Consider the following 24,412-nt stretch of genomic DNA (forward strand, 5'->3'; position numbering starts at 1 on the left):
CCAGTATGAAGAAGTTGCTTCAGGCCTTTTGGACCAGATAAAACAAGGCAGTTAGATAAGATTGACCTCTGAGGCCCTTTCCAGTGTGAAAATCAGGAATCGTAGTCCAATACACCCACTTCACTGAGAAGACAAGGAAGGGTCCTGAGCAAAGGGACTTGGCCTAAAATGAAAGGGATTATAGTAACAGTTATGATTTGAATCCAGGTCTTCTGATTCCAAGTTCTACTCCACTATTTTTATTGTATATTCAAGGGCTTTCCTTGAAAGTATAGTACAGAAAATCATAGAAGAAGAGGGTAAGAATAGTCCCCCAATGACTGGCCCTTTAGCATCACTCCCAGCCTGTTCTATCATGTTCCATTTCCCCAGGGTGATAGGGGAGAAGTAATGCCTACAGTGGCATCCACAACCAAACACATGTTCCTCTGGCAGAGCCAAGGGAAGCCTAATAATCCACACACCTGCTCCTGGTGGCACAAAGCAGCAGCCAATTACTGCCCTGCTATCCTCGGGAATACAGAATTCACCACCCCCAGGCCTCTGAAGCATAGCAATCCCTAAAAACAGGATAAGGTAACCTCCAGTATTTGGTACTGGGCAGGGAAGGTCATGCACCCTCTCTCCCCCTTTTATTCTGAGTCTCTTCTTGGTCTTCTCATCCAGACCTCAGACTCCTATAGCCAAAAGACAACAATTCAGATTTAAAACACCAAATATTACTGCTAATGGTTATTTTAGTCCAGTCCTCTCATTTTACAGAGAAAGGAAACTGAGACCTAAACAAGAGAAGGATCTTACCCACTCTAATTCAGTCAATCCCCCTGACTTCAACCAAAGACTGAATGAGTTTATCTGGGCAGGAAGAAGATGTAACTTAATCTGCTTATTATAAAAGAGAAGGAACAAATCACTTGTCTGGCACATAGGATGGGCAACATCTATTTAAAATAAGATAAGAGGCTAGATCCTTTTCTGGGAACTTCCAAAACTTATACTTTCCAAGAGCTAGAGCATTAACCAATAATGTTAAAAACCTTACAGATTAAAAAACAACAACAAAAGCAACTACTGGGCTGTTGGCCAGATGAGAAAAAGAAACTTAATGTTTAAATGAAGGGTCCTTATCTGAGACAAGAGGGGTTGAAGAATGAGTAAGAGAGGAGAGAGAGAAGGAAAGAGAGAAAAGAAGAGAAATGAGGAGGGACAAAAAGAGGAAAGGAGATGAAGGAGGAGAGGAGATGAAGAAGGAGAGGAAAGGAAGAAAGAGATGAGAGGAAGGAGAAGAGGAGAGGAGAGGAGAGGAGAGGAGAGGAGAGGAGAGGAGAGGAGAGGAGAGGAGAGGAGAGGAGAGGAGAGGAGAGGAGAGGAGAGGAGAGGAGAGGAGAGGAGAGGAGAGGAGAGGAGAGGAGAGGACAGGAGAGGAGAGGAGAGGAGAGGAGAGGAGAGGACAGGAGAGGAGAGGAGAGGAGAGGAGAGGACAGGAGAGGAGAGGACAGGAGAGGACAGGAGAGGACAGGAGAGGAGAGGAGAGGACAGGAGAGGACAGGAGAGGACAGGAGAGGACAGGAGAGGAGAGGAGAGGACAGGAGAGGACAGGAGAGGAGAGGAGAGGACAGGAGAGGAGAGGAGAGGAGAGGAGAGGAGAGGAGAGGACAGGAGAGGACAGGAGAGGAGAGGAGAGGACAGGAGAGGAGAGGAAGAAAAAAGATGGAATCTCATGCCCCACAAATATGGATCAGGGGGACAAAAAACCAAGTGGCAAAAGGGATTTATGCATTGTAGCTGCTTTACTACCTAATTAATTCAGTAATTTCAAAAACAATTTTATTTATGTTCCATTTACCACATCAAAAGTGAAAAAAAAACCTACTGATGCTAAAATAATACCTCAAGGCATCTATTTTTAATCAGTTTAAAAAAAGAGAGAGGTTTAAAAAAAAAAAAACATCACCCAGCCCTGGTTTCTATACAATCTCTCTCGGGCAGACCACCAACCCTCGGAGAGAGAGAGAAAACAGCCAAGCCCTCTGTGAGAGCCTTCCTGGCTGCTGAAAACGGAGCTTGTCAAAAAAAACAAATCCATAATGGCCCGAGGCTCCTCTCCAATCTATTTTCTGCTCAGCTGGTTTTAAATGAAGTTATTATGAGTCATTAAAACACCCGCAAGCCAGTGGAAGTCAGCCAATTACAATTTTAAATTTAGCCTGTTCTCTGCCCCATTCTCTTGTTTTCTTCCTGGGCCCACAGAACGCTGTGGCTGTTATTTTTTTCCTTCTCTTCCTTCCTTCACCCAAAGTGGATGAGACAGTTATGAAAACGCATAGTATTGCAAAGGAACTCAGAATCATTCATACAAAACTCAAATTATTTAAAACAAACTCCCCCCACCACAAAAAAAAAAGTAAATTCCTATCTCCCCCAAACTAGCTTATTCTCTACAGCCACTGAAAACTTCCAAAGCTCCAGTTTCCTGACTGAAGGGGGGGTGGGGGGTGGTCATGGGCCTACTTCCTAAAGGAGAAAATTCTCCAAAGGAGTCTTGGGGAAAAATTCACTCACAAGCACACACACAACACACACAAATTGTAAAGGTAGAATCAGGGAGGGGGACTCAGAGGAACTTTATATCAATAAGAAATAACAAAGCTGAAATTCAAAGGTAAAGCCAGGTTTTCTCAATCAAGCATGAATGTCACTGTAAGTCACCAGATAGGATGAGTTAATTTTGCTTTTAAAGGTGAAAGGTAATGGTCTGTGTGGAGCCATTACAGTGAAGAAATCATTTTGAGTATTTCACGTAAACTCTTCTCTCAGTCATGTGTACATGTAGTACCCAGCACATAGTAGGTTCTCAGAAAAATATATTGATGACTCTGGTCTCTGGTGACACAAGAGTAGTTTCTCTCACAATTTCAGTTGGATGTCCAGAAACCTAGAGGCTTTAGTAGAGCAGGGTCTAATCCTACCAAACCTAAGATGGTCAGTGCTTTAGGACCATCCATTCCTTATCCTGGTACATATGTTTTTATGTTTTCCTCTACGTGTGTGTGTGTGTGTGTGTGTCCCCAATTCTTTTTAAAACCTTACCTTCAGTCTAAGAATTGATGTTAAGTATCAGTCCAAAGCAGAAGAGTGGTCAGGGATAGGCACCTGGGGTTTTGACTTACCCAGGGTCACACAGCTAGGAAGTGTCTGAGGCCATATTTAATCCCAGGGCCTCCTATCTCCAGGCCTGGTTTTCTATCCATTGAGCTATTTAGTTGTCCCTGCCTCCATCTTTTTCAACCCTCCTTCCTACCCCCAATCCCACCTTACCAACATATTACATATCTAAACCCCTTCCTCCCTCTTTAGGCTCACAATCATAGTCTTGGATCAAAAACTATGGGCTTGGTAAATCCAGAAGAAAGGCCACAGTCATTCAATCAATCAGTTAAAAAGTACCTACTATGTGCCAGGTATTGTTCTAAGCACTAAGGATACAAAGAAAAAAAACTGTCTAACACCAACATGGAAATAATTATGTACAAGTAGGCTACATACAGACTAATGTCATGGAGTAAAGTCAGAGGGAGGAGACAGGGCTGATTAAAATGAAGCATCTCTGGCTTGGCATGTCATAGAAGGCTGCTCCCAGGCATCAAGGAATTAGTCTCTGTTCCTCACCAGCTATGACATGTCCCTTCTCTGTGCCTTCACAATCACCGTCTTCCCCCATGCCTGGAATGCACTGCATCTCAAATCCATAGAATCCCTCTTCTCTAGGACACAGGCCAAGCATCATCTTCTACAAGAAGTCTTTCCTGCTTCCCTCAACTACTAGTGTCTACATACTCACATTGCCTTGCATCTGATGACTTTCTCCTTGTTCTCTGAGCAGTCTTCTATATATACTTCTAGATGTCCTTGTTATCCCTCCCGGTAGAAGGCAAGCTCTTTGCACATAGGCATTGTTTCACTTATTTATTTGCATCCTCTGGGCCAAACACAGTGCCTGGCACACAGGAGAGGCTTCATAAGTGTTTTTTGATTGATTCCTAGAGTCCAGGCCAACCCAACCACGCAGTCCCTTCTGGTAATATCTCCTTCTATTCTCAAAGAAGAGTCAGTGTCCTCCTGAAAGGGTCTAGAGCGTGAGACTTACCAGTACTGCCATTTATTTTCAGAAAGAAGAGGGATGAACAATATCAATGGATCTATGCCAGATCCAAACCTGAGGCTGGAGAATGCTGTTATCTTATGCAGTGAATGATATGTCGGCTGAGAAGGGGAGACCTCCCACCCTCTCCCTCCCACCCTCACTCTCCAGCATCTTGCCTCCTGACTCAGATGCCCCACAGTGCAGAGTCATCAATAGCTTTTCACATACAAAAGCCATAGCCCTTACTCAGACACAGAGGCATCTAAACAAAAACACATGCTGATTTAGCCAGTGGGGTCCATGAAGGATCTTGTGGAACCTGAAAGAACCTACCTTCAGGAGGGCATCACCCTTGGTTGAACTACTGTACCAAAGTCCCCAAAATGGTCCAGGAAACAAAGACCTGAGCAGGGTGAACTCCCACAGAAATCAAAGCCACAAAGCCCCATTGGCCTCAGGGCCTAATATTCAAGGAGGACCCTTCACAGAGGAGTGGCCTTGGTTCAGGACTTTCTTTGGAGTTTCTTGGACTAGAAGGACCATCCCTCTCTCTTCCAGACCACCAGAAACACACACAGACACACACACACAAGGCAAGATGAAGATAGACTGAAACAGTTTGAAGCAGAAACACTGAGACGCATGAAGGGAAGAAAAGAGAAAGACACAGGTTCAAAAACACCAAGTCTAATGAAGAGAAGTCAGGAATAAAGATGAAGAAATAAAGGGAAATAAATGAGAGGCAGGAAAAGACTGGAAAGGAAGAAGGAAAAAGGAGAGACATGCCATCAGCAGTAATCTAACAGTAAGAGGACCTTAAGGAATTACTCCATAAAAGATACATGGGTGTTAGAGCACCTTCTCCTATCCTCATCCATGCATCCATAGATTTCAGCCAAGCACGTCAGGGGGTTCTGGACACAAATAAACAGCCTCATGGTGCATGAGCCAGAGCAAGATCAGTGGCCTGAGAAAAGTGGTTGGATTACTTTCTGTAAGGTCCAGGAGTCCTTAAAAGCAATGATACAGGACATTAAGTGAAAGGGAAAAGTGTTAAGGATTCCTAATCTACCCCACAGCCAGTGTGTCCCATACCACTTCACCTCAACCACTCAGCCCACCCAGAACTGCATGAAAATAGCAATCAGCAAAGCAGCCTAAATCAAGGGAGGTAAATAAATAGATAAATAAATAAATAAAATGTCATAGCGTTCATCTCTCTAAGGAAAGAGAAACATTCCTATCATAATCGGAACTTCATTAGCCAGCTCAACAAAATCATGTGCCGTCATGGAGGAGGAATGTAGGGAGAGAGGAGAAAGAAAAAGGAAATTACTCTATTTGGGGATTGAAAAATCATCGAGAGAGAGAGAGAGAGAGAGAGAGAGAGAGAGAGAGAGAGAGAGAGAGAGAGAGAGAGAGAGAGAGAGAGAGAGAAAGAGAAGAGAGGAGAGGGGGGGTTATTAACATAATTTCCACTTTCTTTCCTCCACCCTTAAAGTAATGTTCTATCTGACAGCCTCCTCTCCAAGGGGGGAAAAATGACAAACCGAATCCAAAATTCAACAGCCTGTGTTCTGTTCGGAAAGCACACAGTGTACTGTACAGCCCATAAAACTCCAAACAGCCTCCAGACACTGCTGCAATCGTCCTCCATCAAAACACTTTGTCTTGCATACAAAAATAAGATACAGCTCTGAACGGAATACCAAATCAGCCCATTACAGTACAGGGAGGCTGCTACTTAGCAACGAGGGGGCTTTAAAGCCGAGATGCTCTACAGGAAGCAAAATCTGTCGAGCCTGTTGGGCAAATGATAAACATTAGCAGTATTAAAAAACACAAAAGCCATGTAAATGGATAGGACATAATGTGGAAACGAATTTATAGAATAACCCTGGGTAGGGGGATGGGAGGGCTGGGTGCAATGAGCTGCCCAACCCTTGTTAGGGCACCATATGGAGTGACAGACATGTGCCTTTTTTCGGGGAGAGTCATGAACCCCCTTTTTCACACTAGGGTCGGAGGTGGGAGGGAAGGAAAGGGAAGAGAAAAAACCCCACCAACAACAGAAACATTATGTAAACACAATGAACTTTCCAAACTGTCTGTCCCTGCCTGCCTGATGTGAAACCAACAAGAAATAGGATCTAGGACCCCGATCACATATATTTAGCAGCATTAAGGTAGGCAGATGTGCAGAAGATTTATCAGCTCCCAGGCGGGTGGTGCTGCAGCGGGACCCAGAATCACAGCTAGCGCCTGAGCCGCACACAGAGCCTAACACCTTCAGGAACAAAAATGTAGGCAAAAAAAGAATAATAATAATTAATAAACTAAAAACAAAACCTACCCCCTCTGCTCCAGGTTGGGGGTGGTGGGGGAAGAAAGTATATTTCATCAGGTAAAGGGGAAAAATACTCTGGCTGTGAATCAGCAGCAGGGTTTAGGATCCTAGCCAAAACAGGAGCTAAAAAGCAAAACCATATTCTTCTGGTCTCAGCTTAGGCTCTTGAGGCAGAAAGAGAGAACTGGGAGGTGGGAGGGGGATGATTGGAGAGAGGAAAAACAACAACCATCCCCCCCCCCAAAAAAAGAAATGTATTTTTCATCAGCCAGTGTATAATTTATAAACAGCATTAAACAGTTTTTGTTTTCTTTTTTTCCTCTCTCCTGTGTATGAGGCTTGGACAGCAGTCAAGCCTGCATTAATTTCTGCTTTGGGTACAGCGTGTTCTTGGATGCACATCTGCAAGCGATCATAAACTCTCTGGAATGCTGGCAGAACATCCAGACCTGCCGGCAGGCCAGTGACGACATCACTCGGGGAAAAAATTCGGGATGCTGGCCAAATTTAGGGGAGAGAGAAAAAAACAGGGGGGTGGGGGGATGGAGTGTGCTCCAGAAAGCTTGTGAAGAGAAGGATGCATCTCTTTACCCTCCTTTCTTTTTGCACATTGCATCCATCACAGGCAAATAAAATGAAGGTGCGGTAGCCCAGTGGACTGCCCCTTTCCCCTATCCCAACCTCCCCTATATCTCATAACATTCTGAAGGATTTTAAGCAAAAAGAGGTGAGGAAGGGAGTGTCAAGTTTCTCTTCCTCTGCTTATCTCCTGGTTTTGCCCTGGTGGCAGAAATAGGAATGGAAGAAAAAAAAGTTTACATTCATTAAAAAGGGGTAGGAGGGTGGAGAATGAATGAATTAGCTATGGGTTTCAGATCTCAGCTGGATAACCTTCAATCTCTTGCTCTTAGTAGATAAGAGATCTGATCTGCAAAGGGAGAAATGGAAAGACAGAGAAAGCTTTAGGGTCAGATAACCACACCCAAAACTGGCAGTAGAGCTGGGCATGTTTAATTCTCTCTTGATTTCAGTTGTTGGCCAATTCTTGGCTCATTCCTCACTTGGGGCATAGAAAAGATGCCTTGTTCTGCATCCCACACCACTCCTTCTCTGCCCTTACAGCCTGTTCCATGGACAGAGGGGAAGGATTATCTCAACAAGACACCCCCCTCTGGAACTATGAAAGAGAGCGACAGATACACAGACAGGCACATAGAAACATGAAGAGACACACAGAGATAGGCAGAGACAATAGAATACCAATATCAGGAAGAATGATTCTCAGAACCTCATCAGTTCCCATTGTCTCTCCTGTCCAGTCACACATGGCAAAAATATGACAAGTATGAGATATGAGTGGTAATATTTCTTCTACTTTTAATGGCACAATAAAAAAATTTGTTGGTTTAATAACTCCGAAATGAGACTCTAAATTCCCATCCTGGCCTCAAAAAATTAAAATAATGTAAAAATGGGGCTTTTTCTCCCAGGGCTTTGGACATAGGGGTGGGCAATTTTTCACTAGTCAGAGCATACAGTAAGTACCTGTGTGAATTAAGGGGTGAGAAAATGGTATAGGATATTGGCATGTCTCCATTCTGACCACATCCCAGCCACAAGGGCCAAGAGGAAGTATCCACTAAATTCTAAAGTTCTGGTTACTCTGCATCAAATCACTTAGAGGCCAATTCTACTCACAATATGACATCACTTCCCTCTCAAAAACTTGGAATTACTCTCTCCTGCCTATAAAAAAGAAAAAATCCAAATTCCTTGACTGGGCAACCAAATCCCTTCATAATTTAGTTGTAGTCTACCTTTCCAACAGTATCTGTTATAAACGTCTGCTACTCAAAATATCTTATAATTCTAAGATACCAGATTTCAGCCATGCTCAGAAAATATCTTTTGAAGTTTCCTACCTCCATGCCCCTGTTAAGGAACATTATAGTTCCTTGAGTCCTACTGAGATTTCAAGAGCCAACTTAAATGAAAATTCCTCCATGGAGGTTTTTCCAATTTCCCCCTGATCTTTCCTTTCTCTGGTCATATAACATAATGAAAGAGAGTGTTAGATCTGGAATTAGAGAATCTAGGTTCAAATCTGAGCTTTCTAACTTATGATCCTAGGAAGGTCTTTGCAACACTCTTATGGCATTTAACTACAAATCAAGTTGGCATGTGATATTTAAGAAGAGCATGTCTTATCTTCTCTACTAAATTATTAATTTTGTAAGGGCTGCAGTCTTGGTTTATTCATCTTGGCATACTTACAGTACTTTGCTCAATGCCCTGCACATAGTAAGCCCATCTCAACTTTCTCCAGCAGTAGCTGGGGCAAGTCAGTCCTTTGAACAAAACCCTCTGAATTCAGCCAACTTGGGCCATGTAACATTCTCAGAACATGCTGAATAAGTATTTGTTGAATGAATGAATAAACAACGTGCTCAAGAGTAGAAATAAGCCAACCCTTCCCCATCTCCCAAAATGAAAATGCCAAATAGGTTAGGCCAATCAAGAATATGAAGAAAGCAATTATAGGATCTTCCAAACCTGTAATGAATGTCACAAGAATGGGGTGTGGGAAATTTTTATATTGGAGGGAGATCATATGGAGATCAACTGTTTCAGAATCAGCTTGAACCTGACAAAGCTCTAGGCTCCTTAGGAACATCCTAAGACTAGTAATAACCCTTTTATAATGGGGATTGAGACAATAAAAAGGAAAAACAGGTGTCTAGATATTCCTCACCCCATGGGAAACCTCAGATAAATCTTTGTTTGGATATGTTTTTCTCTGTCTTTTCAACTAGTAATTTAAAGGTCAGTCTAGAGACCCAAGGCCTCAGGTTTATTCTTTCAGCAAAGGACAGCTTTAGGATGCATCTGAGATCTTTCTTGACATTCCTGTCCCTAATTTACAATCTATAGGAACTTGAACCTCAGGGTAAAAATGGTGCATACCCCCATCCAGGAAGGTGGGAGAAGGCCTCTGGATAGAGACTGCACTGACATTTTCAGTGCTCCTGGCTGTGCTCTCACCCATGTCTCTATACTGGCCTTGCCTCTTTGTCCCTGACCAGAGAAAATCGGAGAACTGAAGGCTAGGTCAAATCAATCTCATTAGTTAATGAGTTAAATTACTGTTTGTTAATTTAAACTTCTTGTTATCATCAGGTATATCTCATAAACACCTGATTAGTTAACGTGTTGGAACTAAAATGAAAACTTCATTTGAAATTAACATTTGCGGGGAGGGGATAGAGGGAGAGACAGAGAGAGAGAGAGAGAGAGAGAGAGAGAGAGAGAGAGAGAGAGAGAGAGAGAGAGAGAGAGAGACAGACAGAGACAGAGAGACAGAGACAGAGATAGAGACACAGAGAGAGAGACTCTAAAAGAGAGGCCTCCTACAGGGCAAACTTCTAATTAAACAAATTGTCAATTTCAACACAATGAAAACTGATTTAGGAGTGTGAATTTAGTATTCTAGTCACTGAAAATAAGACCTCACATTGTCGATCTCATACAAGCTGATTTCAACTGATGGAGGAAGGAAAAGAAGATGAGGGGGGGAGAGAAAGACAGAGACACAGAGACACAGAGACAGAGAGACAGAGAGACAGCGAGAGAGAAGACAAGTCAGAGGGTCTTAGCCCTTTCATAAATAACACTGCCCTGGAATTCACTGTGGTCTATTTTCAAGTATCAGAGCAACCCTCTTCTTGCCTCCTCCTTTACCCCACCCCTGCCAGATTAGAAAAAAAAAATTAATCTTGTATGATGACAAACTTGGCTCAGCATTCACTGTACATACTGTACCCACAAGCCTGGCGTTCAGCCAGGGCTGGCACTGTGCCAAAACTACAATAACAAACAGAGGCAGGGCTCGCCAAAAAGGAGGGGAGGGGCAGGAGGGAAGGAATGGGGGAAGGGAAGGAGAGCTGACATGCAAACACGATACACTAGGAGCTCCGAGGAACAGAGATGATATTGTACCAGGGCAGTGCCCAAGATGGGCTGGCAGTAGTATTTGGGGGGAAAGGGCACTCACTCCAGCCCAGGGGCATCATCAGACCACTACCAAGGGAAAACCCTCCACCACAGCCCTAATCCTAAAAAAACCAAAACAAACAACCCCACAGCCCAGAAAATTGGGACTCATTGGCAATATTACTTCAAGACTCCGTTTCCACTGCTGGAAAATGGGTAGGGACAGGCTGGGTGTTCTTCCCTTGTCCATTCATGCTGACAATGTGAATACCAGGCTCTAAGTTGAATGAATACCCTGCGTGAAGCTGTCTCTCAGCTGAAATAAATAAATTCTGTTTTAGCAGCATGAAAACATGTTTTATTACCAAGAGACTTAGGCCTTGATTCTACAGTTTAGAAAGTTCTGGCATCAAACATCAAGGGAAAGGAGTAGGGTCAAGTAAAATCCAATTTCTGCTGCTAAAATCTGGGATAAGCCATCACTGACCATCCCTGTTCTCTAACATGTTCCCTGAGGGTAGATATTAATCACAGTTTGTACTCTCTCAAAATCCAGGACTCCTTTTTATACACATTGGCATCTGATTATAGCCCTAGGCAAATTACTTAACCTCTCTCTGCCTCAGTTCCTCATCTGTAAAATGGGAATAATAACAGTATCCTTCTTCCAAGGTTGCTAAGAGGATAAGAAGAGACAATACTTGGAAAGCACTTTAGAAATTTTAAGGTATTATATAAATGCTCACTGTTGCTGCTGCTACTACTACTACTACTATTACTACTACCACTGCTACTACTATTCAATGCAAAATATTGGCCTTCATATTCATCCCTGTTAAATCTCATCTTTTGAGACCTTATCTCTTGTTCTAACTCATCTAGAACATTTTAAGATCACAATTCTATGGCTGAATTTATTAGCTATCTTTTATAGATTCCTATCATCTAAAAAGTTGATAACTCTAGCATTTTATAAGACATTTGACAGGAATGCCTTTTATCCAAATCTCTGATTAAAAATATTGAATAATAAAGGGAAAGGATAAAACCCTGGGGTATTTACTCTCCTAGAGACATCATCTGTTGACAATGATCCATTAATAAAAACTGAGTCCCCCAGGTATTAATCCACTTACCTGCATTATCATCTAAGCCACTCTTCTCTATCTTCTTCATAAAATAGCATGAAAGATTATCAAATGCCTTAATGAAATTCAGCTACACATATCTATGGCATTCCTTTAATCCACCAGCTTTAATTTTTAATTTTCCTTTTTTAGAAAGAGTTACAAGTCATACCAGAATAACCCAACAAACTCATACTGGTTCAACTGAGAACATCATTTTCCCTGTGGTTCACAAACCACCCCTTTAATAATCCATTCTAGAATTTTTTCCCCTAGGAATTGAAGTCAAATTCACTGGCATATAGGGTTTAAGTATTTCTCTTCCTGCCCTCTTTGAAAACCAGGCATTTCCCTCCTAGGGTACTTTCCCAACTCACTCTGCATTATTCCTCAAAGATGGGTTCACCAATTATATCTGGACAATTTTTTTCAGTATCCAGAGATGTTTTAATCACCTGAGCTAGGTGAATTGAACTCAGTAATGGCAGCTCAGAGCTCTCTTAGTAGCTTTACACTTTATACTGGGTTTCAGTTCTCTGAATTCTTTTTGTTCTATCCTCTCTAGTTTGAAGATCTTTCCCATTTTCTCCTTGAGAGAGAAGACAAAAAAAAAAAGCTAAAATATGAGATTCAATTTTTAGATTCTCAGATGCTACCTCCTTCATGAAGCCTTCTTTCCCTCTCCTCACCCCCAAGAATGTGAAAGTGACTGCTCCTGCCACAAATCTCCCATTGCTATCTCCTCCATTAGGATGTGGCCTCTTTGAAAGAAGGGATTTCCTCCACTTTTTTATTTGCATCCTTAGCACTGAGTATTGTGCTTAGCACATAGTAAGTGTTTAATCAATGGGGGGTTTCCCCCTTCCTTCTTTCCTTCCTTCATTCATTGGTAGAGGGAATTTTCTCACCAATTATCCCACAGTTTAAATCAGAGGTCCAAGCCAACTAATATCTTCACCCTGTCACCAACAATTAAAATAAAAATTACTTTTAGAAGTTCATAATTTTCTTTTGTCCTTGGTCACTTGAATTTGCTTTAAACTTTTGAAGATGGAGGGTTAGACTGGATGGTCTCTAAGGTTCCTTTAATACCTAAACTTGCAATTCTATGAAATTTGGACTCTTCATAAAACTCCCTTCTGCGGCCACATCAGTCTTTTTCAATAATGCTCCTTTTTCATTCACTGTTTACTTCATAATCACAATTCTTCTCTTTAGAGTTGATATCCCTTTTTAAATTTCTAATCACAGGACCCTATCTCATTTTTCTGAATGTTCTGCATTTTTTTTAAGCCATGGCCCATATTAAGTCTTGTTCCCTACCATGTTATGTCCGAAACTCTAAGACAGACTAGGTTGCTTTCTCCTAAGATTCCTATTATTTCTGCATATCCAATCCTCATTGTTGGTCAGAAACAGGTTTGAAATGGTGGTTCCCTAAGGAACTTCCATCGACCTTTTTTTAAACCCTTACCTTCTTGTCTTGGAATCAATACCAAGTATCACTTCCATGGAAGAAGAGCAATAAAGGTTAAGCAACTGGAGTTAAATGATTATCCAGGTTAACATAACTAGAAAGTGTCTGAGGCCAGGTTTGAACCCAGGACCTCTGGCTTCTAGGTCTGATTTTTAATCCACTGAGCCACCTAGCTTCCCTTTCCCTTGACCTTCTGAAGGACCAAATTATCAATTATGCAGAAACACAAGAGTTATTATTTTTTAAGCAAAGAATCTGAAGCCATCTAAGGAGATGAAGTTAGCAAAAAAAAAAAAAAGAAAAACAGTATTCAGTTTCTGTATCTGTTCAGCCATTTATGTCAGTATATTATAATTTTTCAAACCCTTGCTTTCAATCTTAGAGTCAATACTGTGTATTGATTCTGAAGCAAAAAAGCAAAAAGGGTTAGGCACCTGAGGTTGTGTCTTGCCTAGGCTCACACAGCTAGGAAGTGTTAGGAAGCCAGATTTGAACCCTAAACCTCCTGTCTCTAGGCCTGGCTCTCAGTTCAATGAGCCACTTGGCTATCCTCTCAAGTGTACATTATTAATATTTTCCAAATGACCAGGTACCCCTATTACATAATGACTTCTATTTTTCCTTTTATTTTTTGACTCCTGACCAGCTGTTCTCCATCATGTTTTCTTTTGTCAGGTTAATGAATTTCTGTCCAGGTGGATTTTTTCACATTGTCTGGTCTGAAGAAGGGATATACTGAGACTAACCTGTTGATTTCCCTATGACACTTCCTTTAGGCAACCAATGGCCATATCCTCAATATCCAGTCCTCTACTACAAATCCCTGTATGCATTACATACTGTTTTCTATTCACTCAAACAGGTTCATAACCCTGAAATCCTTTATTTTTCTCCTTTGTTCCTTTATCTAGTCCTTTACTAAAACCTGCTGGTTTTTTCTCCATGATACCTTGTGGGTGGGTCTCCGTCTCCCTATATCTCTGGTTCAAATCAAAGGAGTAGTAGAAGGGATGGACATATACAAAGACACTGGGGGAAAAAAGGCATTTCCCCTCCTAATTTTGACCCTGTCTTTTCCAGTTTTACCACCATGCCTCAAACTTCCAACTCAACCAGGATCAACCCTTGTAGGAATCATGGTGAGATGCCTGGAACCTCCTCATCCCTCTGTCATGCTGGCTTCCTTTCCATGTTCATAAGTTGCTCTGGGGCCTCCGTTTTTAATTTAGTCTCCCCCCCCCCCCCATATAGGGAACTCCCAGATAATGAAACTTTCTCTAGGAGGGGGACTGCTGATTGACCCTTTTTCTGTAACCTAGGATTTTTTTCCTATACTCTTAAGAGAGTTGCCTCAAGCATGGAGAAGTGAAATGACTTTGCCCCTGAGTGCCATGGTTGGTATGTGTCAGAAACAGAACATGACTCTGGTCTCCCTGGCTCCAAAACCACCTCTCTATCTGAAAAGTACTTTGTAAACTATAATACAAAGGTGCAATACTGTTATGGAAAAAGGATTTGGGACAGCTAGTGAAGACCTTGAAATGGAGGTTAAACCATGTTTTATCTGCTAACAATATGCAGCCCCTAAGAGCTCTTTAGTAAGATAAGAACCTGCTATAAATGGTATTTGGGAAAGTCAATTCAACCAACATTTGTATAAACTGTGCTAGTTGTTCTGAGAGCTACCCTCAAGGAGCTTACAATCTTAGTGAAGATAAGACATGAATGATAATAATATAGCTCAGCAGATGTGGGTTTGAAGACTCAAGTTCAAATTCAGCCTCAGACATATACCAGTGTGTCACCCTGGACAAGTCATTTAAACGCTATCTGCCTGTTTTCTGGTCTGTACAATGGGAATGACAACACTATCTACGTACCCCTTTCCCCCGGGGTTGTGAGGAACAAATGAGATATTATTTATAAAGTGCTTTCCACATCTTAAAACACTAAAATATTAACTATTATTATTATTACTATATAACTTAAAATATAGGCCCACAGAAGAAGTCAAACTGAGGCCCAAGAGATCACTTCCAGCTAGGAGAATCAAGGAAGAGAAGTTGATTTTAAAAGGAAGCATGACTCTGAGATTGCTGGAGCAAAGGAAAAGAGAAAGACCTATACCAGGTAAACAAGACAGAGGCACAAGGCATTATGGGAGAAGAAAAATATCAGGTCTTAGAAATGGAATGACTATGGGAGCAAAGGAGAAAAAGAAAGGATTTCAGTATCATAAACCTGAATTGGTGAGGAGATAACAATGTGTAATGCCAGGAAACCAAGGAAATTGATGAATTTGGTTTACTCTGTAAATTCTCATTCTACCAGAGAAAAACTTATTCCCACTAGATAATAAGTGTCTACCTCTTTCCTCCCACTGCAGAGTAACCCTCTTTCCAAATCCCTGAGTAAACAATGCAGCCAAGATCATGCTGGGCTGCCCATGATTAGAAGAAGCAAACAAAATAACTAGCTTAGTTTTCAACTCCCTCCCCCCCCCCCCCATTTCCCTATTTAATAACGATTTATAACTTGAACTCAAGAGCCAGACTTATTACATGGCAAGGACTGGATTCTCTATCTTTTTTGCTAATGAAAATGCAATGTACCCCCACAAGGTTAAGTAGAAAGAGTCCAAGGCATCTACAGCCTCAGAGGGAGGAGAAATGAATTGGTTGAGTGTGCTCCTGTGTCAAGAAGGAGGAGGAATAATGATGTTAGGTATATGGCCAGTTCCTTGGCAGAGTCAGGAAAAGGCATTGAGGCTCCTTTGTTCTCCCTAAAAAATAACCCTGGCATCTCATACAAAAGATTCCATTTTGACAACAACTGAGATTCCAATGGGACAAGTTGGACAAAAAGAATTCCGGATTTGGAATCAGGAAAGGGCTGACTCTGGCCTAAGGGATGGAGAACAGGAAATAGAGATGGATCATGTGGCTGACTGCCTGGAGCCCAACATGGACCAACTGAAGCATTCCCACTTACCTGAATGAGCCAGTAAGTGCATTCTCAGTCGTAAACTATCTAGGAACCTCTTTCCACACAGCTCACACCCATACGTCTTCATCCCGCTGTGTAGCTTCCTATATGGGAAATAAGAAGATAGATTACTGCTGGTTCACTTGGACAAGAGGCAAAACCCATGGCCAAGACTCCCACCCATCAATGAGGCATTCACAACTGGTGGGCTACAGGGAATAGCAGAAAGTGTTGGGTTCTCTCAGACCTTTGGTTCTGGTGGCCAGAAATGGTGCCCAAATAATCAAAGCAATCCTCTACCCTTTCTGATTTGGGAAAATGGCAGAGAATAGGATTGTTCCTCAAGACTCTTTCTTAACAATGCCTCACCTATGGACACCTATAAAGCCAAGAGAGGAAAAGCTATTTCAACTTAGTGGGATAAATAAGCCCCAGAAGAGGCAGCTATATGACCAGCTCAAGACTTATTGGACCAGGAGAAACTGAGATGCTCCTTGATTGGGAGGATTTCCCCAAAGTTCCAACAGTAACATTTTATTTCCTATACCCTTCCCCTAAGTGGCTTTATCTTGTGTCAGACTTTAAACCCTTTTAAGAAGGTGGTTCAAGAGCTGAGGCACAATAAGTAACAGCAGCCCAGTACATTTACAAAATTCTGTTACCTTTTTGAAAACATTCTCTCATTTGTTGCAATGGAGAGAATGCTTGATTTGGAGACAGACCCTTTGGAGAGAGGACCTGGGTTGAAATCTCCACTTGGTCATCTATATGATGAACAATGAATGAACAAGTCACGGTCCCTCATCGCACAGCTATAATGGCTGAGATGAGAAAGAGCTCAGGTCTCTTGTTTCTTCCAACCATAGGGTCCTTTCTTTTTGACCACATTGCTCCACCAAATGCCAGTCCTATGAAAGCTAATGGGGAACAGGCTGGGGAACAGCCATTCTGCCTGCTAAGCAGGCAATAGGGAGGAAGGGCCAAGAAGCGTAGGCTTGTTCAGACTCTGGAGCCACAGGCTACAGGGCTCACAGAAGCCTATTTGGACCATCTGGCCCAGGAACATTGATTTCTCTCCCACGAGTCCTCCTGTTCTGAGGCCCTTCTGTTCTGCTGTAGGAACTCCTCTCTGGTCCAATGTTACTCAGCCTTATGGGGTAACTTCTCCTGGAGCTCCTGCTCCCAAAGAATCCACTAGAAGCCTTGAGGAAAGAGACCCCCACAGAGATAGGCAAGTCTTTTTTAAAGCCAATGAGCTCTTGCAATCAGAAAGCTAACAAGGTTTGGGGGTTGTTATGCTTTGGCCCACAAAACAAGGCTGAGACATGAAAACAGCTGGTTCTAAGAAGAGATAACATTTATTGTAGTTGGGTTTTTTTGTTTGTTTGTTTGTTTTAAGGGTGAAGAAGAACTACATGGTCAGGAGGTCAAGTCTGATCCAGATCAAATCAGCTTCAATATGCTTCAACTGAAAAGCAAAGCCCAACGACCTTGATGCCACCACTTCCTTCTCAAATCCTATTATGAAAAGTCAGCACCATGTCAAAGGCATGTGGTCCTCAAGGTAAATTAAGCCTTGTAGGCTTCCCAGGCGAGGGGCAGCTCTAACTCTGAACAGAGGGTACAGTACCCAGGGATCAGGAGCACATCTGATAGTAATCTCATACTGTTCTGTTCACAGAACTCTTTCTCAATCATACTGTTTTCTTTTGCTCACTTGGATTCTCTTATCCCCCTTGCCAAAGGCAAATGATTTCCCAATCATAAACACACACACACACACACACACACACACACACACACACACACACAAAATCTTTCAGAGAGGCTTTGCAAAGCCATAACCTCCTGTTATCTAATGTCCAGCCATTGTTGATATAGCTACATTGAGAAATATCTCTAGAACAGAACATTTTCATTGAACTTTCTTGACTTAGATGATTTCACAAGGCATGGATCAGAGAAAGTTTCCTAATTTTTTTAAGTTCTAAAACTCTTCTTCCCCCTCACACAGGAATAAGTGTTGAGTAGAAACTAAATTCTACCATCATTTGTCCTATATCAGGTTTTCTACATATTTGCTCATCAGGTGATTCTGTTTAGAAATTGACACATCTTTGTTGCATTGAACAGACCAACCACCGTTACAACTTGTTCTGGAAAACCAATGAAGAATGCATCCCCAGGCCAGGCAGCTCATCTCAGGGCAGGGTAAGGTGACAAGACACCCAAGGAAAGGGGGGATCCTAGAGAGTCGGCAGTCTAGGCCAGAAGAATGCTTTAAAGTTGCAAAGAACCCAAAGGGCACTAAAAGACTGTCTGCCCTTTGATCCAGGCATAGCACTGCTGGGTTGTACCCCAAAGAGATAATAAGGAAAAAGACTTGTACAAGAATATTCATAGCCTAGCTCTTTGTGGTGGCCAAAAATTGGAAAACGAGGGGATGCCCTTCAATTGGGGAATGACTGAATAAATTGTGGTATATGCTGGTGATGGAATACTATTGTACTCAAAGGAATAATAAAGTGGAGGAATTCCATGTGAACTGGAACAACCTCCAGGAATTGATGCAGAGTGAAAGGAGCAGAACCAGGAGAACACTGTACACAGAGACTGATACACTGTGGTACAATTGAATGTAATGGACTTCTCCATTAGTGGCAATACAATGATCCTGAACAACCCGGAGGGATCTATGATAGAGAACACTATCCACATTCAGAGAAAAAACTGTGGGAGTAGAAAAACAACTGCTTGATTACATGGGTCGAGGGGATATGGTTGGGGATGCAGACTCTAAATGAACATCCTAGTGCAAACAACATGGAAATAGGTTCTGATCAAGGACACATGCAATACCCAGTGGAATTGCATGTCAGGGGAGGGGAGGGAGGAATAGAAAATGATTTTTGTAACCAAGGAATAATGTTTGAAATTGACCAAATTTTAAAAAATTAAATTAAAGTTGCATATAACTTTGTAAATTTTATCACATTTGATGTTCATAACAACCCTGGGAGGTAGGTGCAGTTATTCTCATTTGTAAACTGAAAAAGAGTTTAGTGACTTGCCTGGGGTCACATTGTTAGGGAGTAGCTGAAGCAGGATTTGGTTTCAGGCCTTCTGACTACAGCTTAAAGTATTCTATCCATTGCACCACCTAGCTGCATCTAAATGTTTGCAAATGCCTTTTCCCAACTTTAATGTGTGATAAAGGAAGAGGAGTGAAGAAAAAACTGATTGGTGCCATGGAACAATTTCCTGATGTTTTGTTGGATAAATAAAAAAGACAACTAAACAAGGGGTGGAAACCAAATGGGTAAGGGAGAAAATTGTTATAATCTGGACTTCAGGTTCTATGCAACCTTAAAACACTCTAAAAATGCTAGCTGATGCTATTACTACTAGTAGTACAATTACTACTTCTGCGAACCATCACCACAATGAAGACTCTTAAGATTAGGCATCAAGCATGGTGCTGTCTATTGGAGATTTTGAGCATTAACTATTTAACACATGCCACTTGACATCACAAAACACATGCTTATGTGCCATCAAGAGTAGAATTTTCTGTCTTAAAAATGTGCCTTTTAAAAAAAGCCACCCTAAAAATATTCCTCTTCACACCTTAAGCGATGTCTTCAGAAGTCTGCCCTGACTATCTTCAGTTCCTGCATACATTTCCTAGCCTTTGAGAAGTGGCTGCCTGAACCTATCAGGAGGTAAAACCAAAGATGTGTTCTCTTTGGGGTGAAGACTGTCCTGGATCTCAACAAAGACCATGAGCACCCCCCCCTAAAATGGTAGAAGAATACATGTTCTCCTCCCTCACTTAGGAAACCTGGGTCAGGGAGGGAGGAGAGTTGGATGGTAGAGGGAAAAGTATTTTTTTTTTGAGAGATTAGGGTTAGTCTCCCTCTCTAATTAACTTCTGGACATGAGTAAATTGGTTTTCAAGACCACAGGCTCTTCCCAACCCAGAAGGGAAGGAGAACCTGGACTTGGCATAATGGTGGGAGCTGTGGGACACAATCTACCAATTAACCAACATGGACTCAGATGGATGGTTTGGCAGACATGCAAATTAGATGGACTCATGATCTTTAAAAAAAAAAAATCAGCCCACGCCTTAAAAATTCAGGCTGCAGAAAGCAACAATTTAAGTAGAAGTGGAAAAAATATATCCACTGCCTCCCTTCTGCCCCCTCATCCACACTTCCCAGTTCCCATTCTGTGCACTCCCACAAGCCTGGAGGTTCCCCAGCCTTCTGATGTCATTCTGTGGCTCCAGTATGATGTGGAGAAAGGCTGGCTGGGCAGGTCACAGGCACTTCTACCCCCTTTTACAAAGCTGACCTGGGAAGATATGTTCTCATGCTCTCCTTTTATCTCAAAGGAAGCCACACTGATGAAGTGGGCTTTGAAGCTAACCCAGTTCTAGGAGGGAACATTCATCCACAGAGCATTTATGGGGGCTTCCCCAGATCTCACCCCACCCCCGCACACCTTACACCTCTATTGCTAACTGTCCGTCTGTCTTCTGCCACTGAGGGTGGGTGTCCCACCACAGAAACCACGTTTGAACTATTTAGCAGATGTGACTAAATAGAACCAAGGGTCACAATGAGTCAAACTTGCTAAGACCCAATATTCATCTTCCCTTCCCTTTTTTTTGTACCATAAATGAAATGAAAATTAAATATGATATATTGGAGGGGGGTTAGCCAAAGGTCCTAACTTCACCCTTAGAACCAGCCTTGACCCAACCTCTAACCTCTTTACAATGCAATCCTTCAATGGGACCCAGTATGACAAAGGCCATATTCCTAAATTTAAAAAAATTTTTTATATATATACACACATACATATGTATATGTATGTGTGTATATATATACATATATATATATATAAAACAATTCAATTCAGGAGACATTCAATCAATTTTTGAAAAGATATACAGTTTATTCAGTTTATTTCTACATACATGTATGCTCATCTGTGTAGATTTTGTCCATTTACTATACGTCTAGTGTCTTGAGCATGAAATGCACAGGCATTTTACCCTACCTTAGGGGATATATGGGTGGACTCAGCTCCCTTCATTCAAGCCACACTCTAGCCTCGTTGGAAATGTCCAACTGGGTGGCCTTGCTCTGACAGACACTCTAGTTCACATACAGGAAGCCAAGGGATGTTTCCTAGATGGATGAGGCTGGAGCTATAGACATATTCTTCTTTCTCTGAAAGGGTTGCTTAAAGGAAAAAGGGCTATCTTTGAATCACTGACAAGGCACATTCTTGCCATGCATCCCACAGCAGTAGTGGTGAGAGGGTGGAAGATACAGACACAGATACAGACAGACAGACAACACACACAGCCACCTGGACCCTCTGTTTGGGGGGCTGACTATAGCTGCTCCCTGAGTGGTACTCCCTACATTTACTCTATCCAATAACACCACATTCTTCTAGGCGATGTTGAACCAGAGAGATTGTGCATCATTAATACATTTAGCTAACATTTATTATGCATTCACATAAGGCATACATGCTAGATGGAAAAAGGACAAAATGACTAAATAAAACAATTTTGATCTCGAGGAACTTGGGGTCTAGTAATAGGGAGAATAAAACACTCATACAATAATAAAAACAACTTATAATTGTACTCTACAAATACACTATCTAAATTATACTTATCTGAGGGTAGCTAGGTAGTTTAATGGATTGAGAGCTTAGAGACAGGAGGTTCCTGGGTTCAAATCTGGCCTCAGATACTTCCTAGCTGTGTGCTTCTAGTCAAGTCACTAAACCCCCACCGCCTAACCCTTATTGGCTCTTCTACCTTAGAACCAATACACAGCACTGATTGTAAGACAGAAGGTAAGGTTTTTAATAAATAAATAAATTATACTCAGAAGAAGAGATAGCATAGTAATGCACTTTGAAAATTTAAGGTGCTATATAAATATTATTCACTGTTATTAAGTTATTTTTACTATTATTTGCCAATTACATAATTTATTATTTACTATAAAAGCACATTATCATTACTGTGCTTTAAACACCACATTTTTCTTATACAAAATAAATATTGTAAGTATTTTGCATATGAGAAACAGAGTCAGAAAAATTAGGTCTTAGAATCATAAACCTCAAGCTAAAAGAGACCAGAGGCCATTTAATCCAACCTCACTTGTCCTACAATTTTTTAAACTTATTTTCTAATTTACCTCCCTTTCATTCAAAATACAAGGATTAGGATTTGAACCTATGTCTCTTGACTCCAAATCCAGTGTTCCTCCAAGTTACAAAACAAACACTTGGTGAATTCAGACAGACGAGGGAGAAAACAAGGCAGAGAAGAGAACCAGGAGAAGCCAAAGGAAAGGTTTGGGGCTGAAAACTTCTCAAAAAAAAAAAAAGAAGAAGAAGCATTAAATCTGAATACAGCCTACAGGAAGGTCCATAAGAGCAGAGAACAAAAGGTAGTGGTAGTGGATAAGAAGCAGGGGGAAAAAATAGGGAATAGTCTGGGGTCATCCTAATTCCCACACCAAGAATAAAACAGAAACTAAATGATATTCTTAAAGCAGGGAGCAGCTAGGCTAAGGGTTGAAAGGGTGGGGATTAAGAGGGGAGAGTGGTTCAAACTTAGTGGAAAGGAACATAGTGTTGCCCAACAGTGTTCTTGGGCTTGTAGCATCTCTGTCCAGCAGAAAAGGATAGAACTTGGGCAAAACAACAGGCTTAAAGCACTCCATTCATCTGTCAAGGGATAGCACTACTCATCTGTCAAGGGAACAACACCACAGGCATTATTGACAGTGTCTTCACATTCCTATTGATGAATCTCCCACTGGGTGGGGTTGAAAGACTTGGGAAAATGAGATTTTTTTTTTTTTGCCTAAGCACAATAGATCTGGGAACTAAGAGCTGTGATTTGGGAACCAAGGAAATAAACACAAGCAGACTTGTGTGCAGAAGACTTGAGATACACAAGAGTATGGATAGAGGTGCTGGACCACTGCACTCAACTCTCATCCGACCACAATGTAAACTCCCTGTTCGGTGGTAGATGCCATTTCTTCAGGAAAGAAACTGATGAACTAGAACAGATCCATAAGAAGCTAACCAAAATGATTGTGAGAACTTGAAATCATTGCTATGCAAGAATGCATTGAATGAACTAGAGATGCTTATGGAGAAGAAGAGGCAACTTAGGTTTTTTAGTTGTTTCAGTTGGGTCCAATTCTTTGTGACCCTGTTTAGGGTTTTCTTGGCAGAAATACTGGAGTAGTCTTTTTCCTTCTCCAGCTCATTTTAAATTTGAGGAAACTGAGGCAAACAGGGTTAAATGACTTACCCAGGCTCATGCAAGTAGTAAATGTCTAAGGCTGGATCAGAACTCAGTAAGGTGAGTCTTCTTAACTCCAGGCCCATCCATGATCTGATACATTTAGACTATCTAAAGAGCTGTCATGTGGAAGATTTAGACTAACTCTACTTGACCCCAGACAACAGAAATAAGACCTCTGAGCAAAAATAACAGGGAAGCAGATTTCAGTTTGATATAAGGAAGAACTTTCTAAAATTTAAGGCTATTTAAAAATAGAATGGGGAGGGGGGAGGCAGCTGGGTAGCCCAGTGGTTTGAGAGTCATACCCAGAGACGGGAGGTCCTAGGTTCAAATCTGAACTCAGACACTTCCCAGCTGCATGATCCTAGGCAAGTCTTTTAACCCCCATTACCTAGCCCTTATCACTCTTCTGCCGTGGAACAAATACACAGTATTGATTCCAAGATGGAAGGTAAGGGTTTAAAAAAAATAGAATGGGGTTTCTTCAAAGGGGAGTAAGGTCTTCAAATGGAGGCTGGGGTGGGTGAGTGGGATTAATGAAGATCACAGAATCAGTTGTAGAATAAAAATGAATATTAAGGCTAATTAGGTCAACCCGCTGTTTTTTGGGGTTTTTTTTTTGGCTTGAAGAAAATGACCCTTGGAGAGGTTATACCTTGTCCATGGTCACAAAGCTAGTTAAATAGCCAAGTCAGGATCTGAACCCAGGTCTTCCTGATTCCAAGGCCAGCACTCTTGATGGCCTACATACCAGATGAGATTCCTGCTTTCAGTACAGGTGAAGACTAGATCACCTCTGAGGTCCCTTCCAACCCTCAGATCCTATAATTCTATAAGGCCTCACTCTTTCCTACCACTTTCCATTGAGGAAAATTGGAGTCTTTGTGCCCCACCAATAACATGAGGCTTTCTTTATTCCCAGCATGGTCCTCTTCCTTTCCAAAACAGACACTGCCCAATCCAGATCTCTTAACAGAAATAT

General features: G+C 41.7%; 1 protein-coding gene across 5 annotated transcripts in view; it reads right to left on the reverse strand.

Moving 5' to 3' along the window:
- The window catches only part of ZBTB16 (zinc finger and BTB domain containing 16), a 274,688-nt gene that overhangs the window by 114,706 nt on the left and 135,570 nt on the right, over positions 1-24,412 (reverse strand). For all 5 annotated transcript variants that reach the window (XM_056794365.1, XM_007494765.3, XM_007494763.2 and 2 more), the window contains exon 3: positions 16,077-16,174. In XM_056794365.1, the coding sequence (XP_056650343.1) occupies positions 16,077-16,174 (98 nt within the window). The remainder of the gene's footprint in view (positions 1-16,076; positions 16,175-24,412) is intronic.

Source organism: Monodelphis domestica, chromosome 4 (genome assembly GCF_027887165.1).
Source record: "Monodelphis domestica isolate mMonDom1 chromosome 4, mMonDom1.pri, whole genome shotgun sequence".
NCBI classification, from domain to species: domain Eukaryota; kingdom Metazoa; phylum Chordata; class Mammalia; order Didelphimorphia; family Didelphidae; genus Monodelphis; species Monodelphis domestica.